At 41.0% G+C, this 14,063-nt stretch overlaps 1 protein-coding gene across 2 annotated transcripts in view; it reads left to right on the plus strand.

Annotated features, from left to right (window-relative positions):
• Positions 1-14,063, plus strand: part of LOC131221125 (succinate-semialdehyde dehydrogenase, mitochondrial) — a 116,230-nt gene that overhangs the window by 78,572 nt on the left and 23,595 nt on the right. For both annotated transcript variants that reach the window (XM_058216269.1, XM_058216268.1), the window contains exons 14-16: positions 11,879-11,911; positions 12,093-12,125; positions 13,249-13,349. In XM_058216269.1, coding sequence (XP_058072252.1) covers positions 11,879-11,911; positions 12,093-12,125; positions 13,249-13,349 — 167 coding nt within the window. The remainder of the gene's footprint in view (positions 1-11,878; positions 11,912-12,092; positions 12,126-13,248; positions 13,350-14,063) is intronic.

A 14,063-nucleotide genomic window follows, 5' to 3' on the forward strand; every position in this document is an offset into this window, starting at 1 on the left:
AATTCCTGCTTGTTTATCAATGGGGTTTGTCGAGACCTTTATCCGATCGTTGCCCAATTGTGTTGGAGGCAGTTGAGGAGGACTTGGGCCTAAAGCCTTTTAGGTTTGATCTAGCTTAGCTGGAGATTGACGGGTTTGAGCAGTTGATTATTCATTGGTGGGCTTCATTTCTAGTCGAAGGATTTGCTGGATTTAGGTAAAGCCGAAAACTTAAAATCCTAAAAGAGAAGATAAAAAATTGGAAGAAAGAAGTTCTCGGTGTTTGGTAGGAAGAGTTGACATGTTATTGAAAGAAATTCATAAGTTGGATGTTAAAGAGGAGGCGGGTGAGCGGGCAACTGAAGAGCGCGAAAAGAGAGATCAATTCGCCTTGAAATATGCTAATCGTCTCAAAGAAGAGGAGATTAGGTGGAGGTAAAGATCAAGAGTGTTGTGGCTTCAAGAAGGGACACTAATATGCGATTTTTTCATAGCATGGCTAGCGTAAGGGCGTGGGGCAATAGAATAAGCAGCTTGGTAGTAGAAGGCAAAAGGACTCAGGAAAAGGGGCAAATTTGTAATTCAATCGTTCATTTTTACAAGAACCTGTTACCTTGCGATTAGTGGAAGAGACTGTGGCTAGATAATTTGGAATTCCCTCAACTATCAAGTAAGGAGGCGAAGTCTCTTGAAATTTCAATATCTGAAGGAGAAGTTAAAGCGTCTCTTGACTCAATGTCTGGAGATAAGGCCGCAAGTCTAGATGGGTTCCAGATGATGTTCTTTTAGAAGTTTTGGCAAATGGTTAAATGAGATGGCATTCATTTCGGAATTCTTTGAGCAAAGCCATCTATATAATGATCTCAGGGCATCATTCATAGCTCTCATTCCTAGAATTGAAGGGGCAGAAATGTTGAAAGACTTTAGGCCCATTAGCTTGATTGGGGTCCGTATAAAATCTTGGCTAAAGTCTTTGCCTCGAGGTTTTAGGGAGTGCTTTCCAAGATCATTTATGAGAATCAAGGGGCTTTTTGTTGTGAACAGGTTGATTCTGGATAGCGCCCTCATCGCTCATGAATGCATCGACTCTAGACATAGGGAAGGGAAGGTTGGGCTAATATGCAAGCTCAACGCTGAAAAGGCATACAATCACATAGACTAGGATTTTCTAGACTACATGCTTGGGAGAGTAGGTTGTCAGAAGAAATGGAGGGGTTGGAAACATTGTTATTTGTCTTTAGGAGGCCGATTAACTCTCACTAAAGTTGTCTTCTCTAATATGTTGGTGTAATATATGTTGCTCTTAAAATGCCCTAAATTGGTGCTGGATAGGTTGGAAAAATTGAGAATAGAGTTCTTATGGATTGGAGTTGAGGAAAAAAGGAAGTTTCATATCCTAAGATGAGAAGATGTATGTAAGTCGATAGATGAAGGGATTTTGTGATCGGAATTGGCATAAGGGATTTGGGAATCATGAACATGGCACTCGCAGGTGGGAGGGTGGGGAGTGAAGAGCTCCTCCCTCTATTGTGCTTCTAGTTTGTGGAAAGCGATAGTGTCGAAAGAGTATATGTTTCATAGAGGGATCTCCTTTTCCCTTGTTGCTAGAAACCATATCTATTTTTGGTTGGTTGTGTGCTGTAAGATTGAGCACTTCAAGAATTATTTCCTAGAGTGGGTTGCCTTGCTTTAGTTAGGAGCCTTTTTGTGAATTGTTACTTTAGTTGAGGCAGTTTTATCGTTTGGTCTTCTCCTTGCTGTGGAGAATTGATGGATGAAGAGATTGAGGAACTAGCAAGTTTGTTAGACTGTTTGAAAAGTATTGCTCCTACTCAAGAGGAGGATTTGATTGTGTGGCATGTTCATAGTTCCGGTCATTTCTCTACCCACTCTTTCTACATATTAATGTGCGAGTATCTTTGTACACATTATACCACCGAAAGTCTCAGTCACCACTATTTCTTGTGGTGTGGTCAATCTCAGATTAGGATTAGCTTCATTTTTGGGATTCTAACATAAAATGAGCATTCAAAATGGATGGATGGCATGGATGTAAGGAACATACATGAAAATGGCCCCACAATCAGGGATCCACGGAAGTCGCGCCCTATGGACAGGGAAACAACAATGTTCATGTGCAGAACACGTGAGGGTAGAAAGTGTGTATAAAATCCGAGTCGTTCAACATGTGGGCCTCCTGTTAACATGCGTTGACTCAAAAAATCGTGTGACCATTGATCTCACACGTGTCATGTTGATACGTGTGCCATGTGGATGTTTCAAAAAGAACAATAATGGAATAATTCTAGCCGTCAATTCTTTTTTCACCTTTACTTATTAGCACATGGACCGTCAATTATCTTTTGCTTTGAAGAACGCTAGTTGGATGGAGAACGATTATTTTGTTTTCAATCATGTGGGGTCCGCAGTAGAGGGCAATGAGATGTATGGTCCCCAATGAACAGGGGCCCTATCATGTTTTGGTTCCACTAGCTCTGTCGTCTTCTCTCTCAACTGAAGGGGAAAATCAGTACCGCACAAGTATTGGCTCATGAATGTTCGACATCTGCTAGACCATTGATCAAGGATGGCAATGTATTTTAGGCCCACCTTGCCAAAATTATACCTATGAGACAATCCTAATACATCTAACCAAGTGAAGCAGATTGCGTCCTACCCCTGCCGGGATGATAATTCGTCCGGGTAGACTCTGTGTGTCCCACCGTGATGTAAGGGTTTTATTCACGCCGTTCATCCATTTTATAAGATAATTCTAAAGCAATATACCAAAAATGAGGTAGTTCCACATCTCTAGTGGACCACACCAAAGTAAGCAGCGGTGATAATGACATCCACCATTGAAACCGTTCTAGGGGCCAACGCACGTTTTATGGAGGAATCAGGTGATTCTCGAGCTGGTGTGCATAATCCGCTTATTCCCCCATTCCGGACATACTTGCTTAATGAATTCCAATCGTACCCATATGAGTTTCATGGGTTGTAATTCGTACGACTAATGCACGGCGATCACCCAATATCAGCAGTCACTTTCCCAAGTAAACCAAAAAACCACCCATCCAAAATTACAAATGGTCCATGGATCTACCCTATATAGTAAAGCTATTGGACCACTCCTGTAAAAGTACTATAATGCATCCATCGACTAGAAGCATCAACGATAGATCTCCATTAGCTGAAATACCATAACTATAACAGCAACACCGAAAACAATAAACAAAACCAGCGTCGACTCACTATCAAAGTTACTACAGCCAATCGAGTTCCTAGCGTTGCCTGTACGTGTCGTTGCTGGTATCATGGGAGCAGGCATATCAGGTGTGAAGTAGTAACCAGACGCCTCGTCAACACCAATGCCTGCGTTATTTTTTTACCACATCACCTATGAATGTGCTCCACCCAAGAAACGCCTCCTCTGCATACTTGTATGACCTGAAGCGAGCATGGTTGTACCCCTCAACTTGGACCTTGCATTCCTCCCAAGTGTAATATATTCCTGGCTATCTTCCTACGAACACTACGTAGAATTTGGCCATCTGTTGAAAAGAAGAAGTCATTATTCATCGTTAGATTATCCATAATTATAAGTAGTTACATACCAGGTAATACTTTACCATAACAAGTGTCGCCGTGACTTACGCGTGAGTTAAACCTGCATGTAATTCAAATAGATAACAATACATCCCATGATTAAACTACAAGAAGATCCAACCAACTATGTATGTCAGTGCACTTCATGTGATCAAATATCGGTGTGAGAATTATATCTAAAAGTGGTCCAAAATATAAGTGTCCTGTCCAAAGTTATACATGCCCAAAATGTTTTATAATTAAATATTGTCCAAAATGCAAAGCCTACGAATGACCAATTCAATAGTCAAGCAAGGCATAACGTTCCTTCAGATGTGGGGTCCATCCCCATGCAGCAGCATCCTTATGAATGAAATTCTCTATTCTTTGGCAAAGTTACGGAACACGGCCCCATATGATTCTTTTTTAGATAGCAATTTTGTCACCCATAGTACCTCATCAGTCGTCAGTCCCTCCAACTCTTCCAAAGCTGGTATAATCTGTGACATCTGACCAAAGTTCTTACCCTTGTCGATTGAAATCGCAATTGACTTCATCGCTTCCCTAATATCGACCATCCCAGTGCCAATCATATCAACTGGTCGCTTCACTCTCGGTCTCTTCTTAGAATTAACCGTGGAATTCGTGTTACCTGAGGCATTCCCATTCTGTGTCGGAATCGGATTGGGAATATTGTTGCCTCTACGGCTATTGTAAGACCAACGGTATAACTAAAATTAAGTTAAAATTTCATCATGCCTTTGTAATATTAATGACCGGTTGTTTTTTGTATTGTTACTACTCCCATCCAGATGTTGCTCAATTTCCGGTGCGGTGTCGCCAAGATCTTCAAAAGATATAATGTTAATATCATCATTCAGATCGACTGTGTGGGTGGACGAAACCTCGGTGTCTCTCCATCGAGGAGTGGTAGCGCCGGGAGGGAAGTTGCCAGTGGCACATGCTTTACCGGTAGCCCTGTCGTTTCCAAATATATACTCAAGATCATTGTACCTTGGCATTGGTTTGCCACGAAATTGAGCAGCATCTGGATGGGAGTAGTAACAATACAAAAAACAACCGGTCATTAATATTGCAAAGGCATGATGAAATTTTAACTTAATTCCAGTTATACCTTAATGTAGTTCATCCATACTTCCTCTGAAGCGACGACAACTTGTAAGTCAGGGTCCCATCAAAATACAGACGCATTGTGCATATCTCTGACAGTGAAGTAATTCTTTTTCAATGTGTGAATGCGATTTTGAACGTTGCTATTATTGATCTTGAGGCCTAACTTCAACCTCATGTTGTCAATGACTCCCGTATAAGATTCTTTTTTAAAGCCAACATCACTTTTTCGTTCTGCAAGGACCAGCTCCATCAGTCCATCAATTAGGATGCCGTCCATACGAAGAACACCCCCATAAGACTGGTCCTCAGGTGATCTGTTCATGGTATGTTTTCTGGGAGATCTTTGTGGGGTACTAATAGGTGAACCTATGGGATTTTTCGTCGGAGTTGACATAACGAATCATCTATTGGGTGACACGTTGCTGCTTCGGTCTACCGCAATCTATAAGAAGATCAATTAGGAATGCAAGTAGAAAAATTTGTCATTATTAAGATGATATATTGCGTCCTTTAAATAAATTAGTAGTGGAAGCATACCCCATTTAAAAAAAAAAGTAGATATGTTAATTAAATAAAATATGCAATAATAGCATGGGTGATCTAGTAATGGGATTCCTGAATGCTACTTCAGGAATGTCTGAACATGTTTGTCTTATTACACGGTATCTAATTTATTTGACTCACTGGATGAGCTTGGTTCCACATTCTGGACGCGATTTCATCGCGTGTTCTTGCCCACTCATCTCTTTCATGTGGGGTGACATTCAGAAGCACATGACCTTCATCAATGATGAATACTTTTATAGGTGAAGGGGTCACACCATCTGCACCACAACTAGACCCCTCGAACTCAACCATGTCATCGTCTCCTGACATTCTTATGAAGTTGTGTAACACACAACAAGCTAATGTTATCTTCACTTGAGTTGGTACGGGATATTGTGGAGCTATCTTTAGAATTGGGAACCTGGCTTTCAAAACTCCAAAGCATCTTTCTATTACGTTCCGTAGTTGTGCACGACGATAATCGAATAACTCCTGAGCATTGGATGGTTTCCGACTTGTACGATACTTATTGAGATAATACCGTACACCGCGATATGTGGCCATGAAACCGGGAGAGTGCGCATATCTTGCATCTACTATGTAGTATTTACCTACATTTTGAAAACAAAGTTTTCGTCTATAGCATTCCTTATTCGTTCGATGCTATGAACAATTCAGAGTGCTTGATGTCCATGGGTTTACCATGGGGGATTACGAAAGGATCGCGTAAGTGAGTCAAAGCAATTTGCAAAACGTGTGCGTCTGATGCGAAACCTTCCCATCCTGCTAAGACGTAAACAAACTTCATGTCAAATTTACAAGCTGCCATGATGTTTTGGGATATGAATCCTTTCCTATTTCGATAGACAGTACTATCCGCAGATGCTACAAAAGGAGGGTTATGAAAGAGGTAAGTGCAGCGATACTCCCCTGCTGCTATTACAGCAGATCCCGCAACCAAAATTACTACAAAGAATTCCAGCTCTTCATCCATGTAGCCACTCCTAACCATATTGATTTTCGTCGCTCTATATAGGATGCTTGTGAATTTGATCAGGACGATGACACTATATTTAATGGATGACTAGCTATACATTGACCAGTCTCACTGAACACTCAATAGGGTTGAGTTCAGATGAGATGGAGCGTTTACTTGTGCTCCAACATGTCAGGATGAAGGGTGGTTTCCTTTCTAAGAGAAACAGTCAACATCTGATCATCTCAGCACGTGGGCCGATTATAGATGGTATCTGATGTTGCCCAACTCCATATTTCCAAGTAATTTGGATGACATGTGTCCTTTAGTAAGGTTTCGATGGTGGATCAAGCTGACATTTTATTGCAACAAAAAATACACAACGGTTTGTATATATAACGTAGCCTGTATACAAGAGTCCGAAACAATACTACATATATAACACAGTCCTTGAAATAGTGATGTACTCTGGTGGGCGCACAATGAATCCTAGGAAGTTTTTAATGGTTGGTGTTCAATCACCACTGTTTCCTGCGGTGGACCAGTGGTGTGGTCCACCTGAGATTTGGATCTGTCTCATTTTTGGGCTTATGCCCTGCAATGAGCTTGAAAAATGGATGGAGATCACCATACTAGAGTGGTTACTACCGAATCGGAGTATATGTGAATGGCTGGCACATGAAGATATGGTCCAATGATCAGGGCCATCCATCAAATGAGCCCCGCTTGATGGTGACCTCCATTTCAATAATCATGCTGAAAGGACCATTGCATTGTAGGATTGAATACAGTCCATTGAAAATCAGTCCACATTCCCTCGCAAATTTCAATAGCTAGGATCATCCTTCCACCACAAGTTTCTTAGCACGACCCATCTAAGGCAGCTCCCAGAACACGGGTGGTTCTGATCATCAAACCATTGTACATGTAGGCCCACTGAGGTGACACATGGCTATTGATCCCACGTTGCGCCTAGGCAAAACGAACTTGTACCAAAATACCAGAGTCGTACTCAGATAGGGTACTGAGGTACTCAGTATGCTCTTATCTTGAATGTATGTGGTCTATCTACCCGATCCATCCATTTTTCTATCTAATTTAATGAGTTGAGCCCATAATTGAAGCACATCCAAAGATCAAGTAGATAATATCACTGTTGAAACATTTCTAGGCCCCCATCCATTTTTCTACTGTAGTTTTTCAATCCCACACTTTCCTGTGGTGTTGTCCATTTGAACATTAAAGAAGCTTCATTTTTTTCCTCAGTCCATGCCAATATTGGGTAAAATGGATGGACGAAGCGGATCAGATACATAAATCATGGTGGACCTCACAGAGTATACTAAGTATGCTGAGTAGCGAGTTACTCACTACGCAATCTACTTCCATCCGTCTTTCTAGCCCCAAACCAGGCAGTTCTGTGGGATGAAATCGAATTGCGTATTTACTCAGTAAGCTCTTGTCGTACTGAGTAAACTCTATTAGGCCCACTATGAATTCATGTGGTTTATCCACACCATCCATTCGTTTTTGTAGATCATTTTAGGGGTTGAGCCCAAAATTGAAGTATATAAAAATCTCAATTAGACAATACCAAAGGAAACAATGGAAATTTTGATTTCCACCTTTGAAAACTTTCTAAGGCCCCCAGTGTTGTTTATTTGTCATCCAAACTGTTCATGAGATCACACAGACATGGATGAAGGGAAAACACAAATATCATCTTGATCTGAGCAAATTCTATGGGCCCCAAGAACTTTTCATCAGTAGACTTCAATTTACGCTGTTTCCGGTGGTGTGGTCCACCTGAGCTTTGGATATGTTTAATTTTTTATTTAAACCCCTAAAATTATATGATAAAACCGATGGACGGAGTTGATACAATGCACGAATGACGATGGGCCCCACGGAGTTTGCTCAGTACGCTTAGCGTATCGAGTTACTTGGTACGCAATCCGCTTCCCTGTGGGGTAGCCTAGCATGACGCTTCTATTTATCTACGCCGTCCATTATTCTATTCCATCGTGGTAAGGTATATGTCCAGAAACATGAGGCACATAGAATATTCAAGTGGACCACATCAAATAATAATCATTTTATGTGATAGATGCAAGAGATGGGATGGACGGCGTGGATGAAAAAAAAAATCACGGTGGGCCACCCATAGGAGATTTCGTTTGTGGCTACAGACGGATGGAGAGCATACACGATCTTCGCCGCAGCGAGCGCAAAAGGAAATCAGAAATTCACAAGATCAAACTATGCTGAGGGGAATCCTTTTCAACAGGAGCCATGGAACCAACAAACTCCACCAGCTCTTTCAAGATCCAATAGAAGAGGAGGGTAGTGGAGGCCCTGCAGAAGACTGTGATTCCCCACAGAGACACGCATATAGAACCCTCTTGTTGGCCTCCAGCAGGAAGGGTACATGCATGTATCATCATTGTTACACATCATCAAAGAAGATACCTAAAACGGGGAAGGTGGTGGAGTCTGGAGATTTGGCTGAGAATGCATACCTGTGAACGACTTCTTCCTCCTGTACCCGTCCGCGCTCTGCACCGAGGGCCGGAATATTCCACCTGAAATACCAACTCTTTCTCACCTGTGAAGAGAAAGAAGAGGAATCAATTATCAGCAAAAACTAGTATTATCTCCATCTTAACGGCGTGAAACGAATAGAGAATGCAATATTTTCCGGGAGAGAAGGAGAGGATTATACGTACGCCGGAGTTGGAGCGGGTGGAAGCCTCAAGACAGTGAAAATGGAGCAATATAAGAAGCATAGGACTCGTCTACATGCTCCAGCGGACCACCGAGATAAGAGCACTGTCTTGTCACTCCCTTGAGGAGATCGCCGATTTCGCTTGAGATTTCCCTTGGAAATCGCCAAGCCCCCATTTCAGGAAATCCGAATTGCAAGCCGCCCTTATCGGGTGCATTTACACCACCTGCCAAATGCCGGATAGGGTCATGATGACCCATTTCACTGCGCTTTCACCATACTCTCGAAAAACAAACTGGCCCTTACAATCTCTCTGGGGTAGGCCCACATGATGAATGACCCATATTGAAGGTAGGGCCCCACATGATGAATGGTCCACATCGAGGTCGGTCCACATAATGAATGGTCACATCAAAGGTGGGCCCCACATGATGGATGATCCACATCAAAGTGTGGCCCACATGATGGATGGCCCACTTCAAAGTGTGGCCCCACATGATGGACGATCCACATCGAGCGGGCCCCACCTGATAAACAGACCATATCAAAAGGTGGGACCCACATGATGGATTGTGGACATTGAATGTGGGACCACATGATGGAAGGTTGGCATTAAAGGTGGGCACATGATGGAAGGTTGGCATTAAAGGTGGGCCAACATGATGATCGTCCCATATTGAAGGTTGGGCCCCACATGATGAATGGTCCACATCAAGGTGGGTCCACATAATGCATGGTCACATCATAGGTGGGCCCCACATGATGGATGGTCCATATAAAAAATGTGGCCCTACATGATGGACTATCCACATCAAGTGGGCGCCACATGATGGATGGTGGACGTTAAAGGTGGGTCCCACATGATGGATGGCCTGGATCAAAATATGGCCCCATATGATGGACTATCCACATTGAGTGGGCCCCACCTGATAGATGGTCCCCCCAACAAATGTGGGACCCACATGATGGATGGTGGACATCAAAGGTGGGTCTGCATGATGAATGGTCCACATCAAGGTGTGCCTACATAATGCACGGTTCACATCAAAGGTGGGCCCCACATGATGGATGACCTACATCAAAGTGCGCCCTAACATGATGGACATCCACATCAAATGGGCCCCACTTGATTGGTGGTCTACATCAAAGGTAGGACGCACATAATGGATGATGGGCATTGAAGGTGGGCCCACATGATGGTTACTTAACATCAAAGTTGGACCACACGATGAATGACCCATATTGAAAGGTGGGGCCCTACACAATGAATGGTCCACATCAAGGTGGGCCCACATAATGGACAGAGTGGGCTTCACATGATGGATGGCCCACATCAAAGTGTGGGCCCTTGTGATGGACGATCCACATCAAGTGGGCTCTAGCTAGTGGACGGTCCACATCCAAGGTCTTGCATGATTGACGACCCATATCTAAAGTGGCCCACATGATAGATGATCCACATAGAAGGTGCGCCCCACATGATGGATGGTGGATATTAAAAGTGGACCCCACATGATGGGCAATCCACTTCAAAGGTAGGGCCCACACAATGAACATATCAAATGTGGACTCCATGTGATTAGTGATGGGTAGTGGACATTGTGGGGTCCCACGTAAAGGACAATTAGCATTGGTGGTGGGCCCCACATGATGGATGGCCTACATCAAGGTGGGCCCCTAATGATAAATGGTCCACATCCAAGACAGGCCTTGCATGATGGACGGCCCACTTTGAAGATTTGGCTTACATGATGGACTGTCCACATCAAAGGTTGGCTTCATATGATGAACGATCCACATCCAATGTCTGACATAATGGATGGCCTAAATGTCTTAAAACATGAAGATTGTAGCCATCCATTCTTTTTCCATTTGGGGGTGCGGTCCATCTATGGCGAGATCCACCAAAACAATCTAGATTGCTCTTATAAAGGAGTTTTTATAATATTTAAAAATGACATCAATTACCCCTAAAAAATCTCTTATTTGAGTATTTTGCCAAACATGCTTATTTCAAATAAGAGCTTTTTTCGATTTTGAAAAAGTGATTTTACCAAACGAGCTTATTTGAAACAAGAGCTAGAACAAAAGGAACTTATTAGAGTAGCTCTTATTGAAAAATCTCTTATTGAATTAGAGTAGAGATGCCAAACAAGCCATTAGTGTTTTAGTTAAAATAGGAAAGTTGTGTAAGAGTCATATATATATGGCCCTAACTTTGATTCTAGAATGTTTATTTTGATTAATAAACTCTTGTTTTAAAAGAACTGTAATGTATTATATTGTGGTTTGAGGCTCTATATGCAAGTGGTGTAATGCCCTAGTGCTACCATTTAGTGGTGCATAGAAACTGTTGAAATTTCTTACAACAGAGCTCTATTTTCATTTGTGAGTTTCTAAAACTTGCATGGCTTCTTTTGAGAAGGTTTTTGAGCCCTAACTTTGGCATTTGTCATCCCCCTTAATATATCAATTTGAGGTCCAATTCCGCTTTGTTCTGCATCACACAACCTTCGTGTGAAACATTTGAAAGAATTTATTTGCCGTGTTAGAGGCCTTGTTATTAGTTATTACTGTCCAATTCCACTTTGTTCTGCATCACACAACCTTCGTGTGAAACATTTGAAAGAATTTATTTGCCGTGTTAGAGGCCTTGTTGCTTTGTTCATTATAAACATTTGTATTTTTATTGCTGGCATGGAGACATGAATGATAGTACATATCAATTGACCAAATGTCATTTTGACTGCATTATTTTCTGTATATGGCATGGGTTTCAGATGTCAATCTTTAGAGATATTTACATCTCTTGTGGATTTTCATCTTCTTTGTTGGTGGAGTTTGGTTTCAGATTGTACTTTCTGCTTTTGATGGTTAATCTTTTCTTGTTTGAGGATTTTATGTTCTGCTCTAATTGTTTCTTCTTTCAGGGTCCCCTTATCAATGAAGCTGCTGTACACAAGGTTGTAATTATGCTCTTGACTTCCAAAAGTCTATTTATGAGGATTTAATGTAATATTATATATCTGTGTTTGATGCACAATGTACTTCCAAGTAGTTCATTCTGGTTCCCTATGAACTTTTGGAGATGTCAACTCGTTCTTTATGTTGAGCACTGCATTAATTAGGATTTTGTTTTCTTAGGTCGAATCATTTGTTCAAGATGCTACTTCAAAGGTATGTTTTATAAGCCATTGTTAGATGAATTATCATCGCTCTTGATCTAAATATTGTCATCTTTGCCCGGTGGCTTTTTCATATTAAACTATTTAGAACAGGAATGAAAAGCCTGTCTTTTCTAGAGTGTGGTGTGTTAATTTGTCTGCAATAGTTGCTCTTATACTGATTTCAATTCGTAAGAATACTTGAACATGCTGGGTGGATTGTGTTGTCTCCAGGTTTTTAATATCGGCATTTGGGATGTAATGGCGGTCTTGTATCTCTATCGGCCCGTAATTGGTCAAACTTTGTTAAGCCAAAGAATTACGGAAAATATCATAAAAGAGGAAAATGAGAGAAATATCTGTATCGGCCCGTAATTGGTCAAACTTTTTCAAGCCAAAGAATTACAATTCTTCTGTCTCATTTCCCTTTAATGTTGAGAAAAATAACTTTAGAGGTCTTAATTGAGGATTCTCGTTTCTCAGTCGAAGATCCTTTTGTGGTGGTAATACCCATTAAAATTTTGATATTCTACAGTGATGGGAAGGCCCTTTAAACTTTTGATATTCTACAGTGATGGTAAAGACCTTTAAACTTTTGATATTCTACTTTGTTCAATTAGGACAGACACTGAATCTCCCAGTGTGGATTGTCATCGACTTGGTGTCTTTTGTGAATGATTGAACAATCAGGAAGGAAAGAACATTATGGATATGCAGTGACTTAATTTGCTTGGATTGTTGCACAAGGTTGTAAAATTCCAGAGGCTCCTTTGTGAGTATAACGCTTTGAAGTATTTTATTCATATTGAGGATACATAATATACAACAACAAATAGGAGCGAGCACTTTGACTTGCTGGCTTAGCTTGCATGCTTCTTGTTGTCGTCGTTTTATTCTTTGGAAGGGTTTGCATGTAGGCTGATAAATACAGCCATTCGAGAACAAAATAATAATTTTTTTCTAGTACATGTGCAGATGGAAGCTATATTAGAATTTAGAATTAGATTGTTTTATGAATGATGGAAGCTTGACTATGAATGAAAATCCGAAACTTCCAGTAGTTTAACCTCATACTTAATGTGATGGATAATCTTTAGCATTTTTATATAGTAACTGGTTCTCCTTGCTCTTTCAAGGGAGCAAAAGTCATGCTTGGTGGTAAAAGGCATAGCCTTGGAATGACATTTTATGAGCCTACAGTACTCACCGATGTCAACAGTGAGATGCTCGTATCAAGGTAAGCTATAAACCCAAACTTCTGATCAATTGATTGTGTTCATTGTAGTTGTTGGTTGCTAAAGCCCCTTCATCATAATTACAATCATTGGTGTGAGGTTACTATAATTGCTCCATAACATTGTTTGAGAATGGTATGACTATTATAATCCACTTTTTCTAGCTAGTGCAGATGATACATCAAAACTGGAGTCACTGACCTTAAGTTCTCTATAAAGAACCCTAGTCTTGATTTGGTTGATCACGCATGGTCAAACTAATAGTTTAACCAATAACTAGGGGTACATTTGACATGCAAAACTTTCCTAATTACAATTGTGTAATTGCAAAACAACAAATTCTTGATTTAACAAAATTTTGTCCATTTTTTTCCCCCTTTTATCGACTGTTTGGCCGGCCTACCTTAATTTACAAATTTAAAATTGTTTTTTAAGTAATTTTGAGTCCATTTATGCAGCCCACGTAATCCTACAATTCGTACAATTCAATAAAATAATCATATGATTCGTACAATAATAGTATAATTCACGTGGATCTGCGATTTGGGGCTACAATTTGTATTGTGTACACATTATATGATTTGAATTGTAAAGCATACAATTTTGACAAACTTGCCTTGAACTACTGTTGGAATGCATGGAATGAAGGAGCCATAACATCACCATTAAATGTCACTTTCCCAATGATGCAAGATGGATGGCCTAGCCTAGAATGA

This window comes from Magnolia sinica, chromosome 12 (assembly GCF_029962835.1).
Source record: "Magnolia sinica isolate HGM2019 chromosome 12, MsV1, whole genome shotgun sequence".
NCBI lineage: Eukaryota > Viridiplantae > Streptophyta > Magnoliopsida > Magnoliales > Magnoliaceae > Magnolia > Magnolia sinica.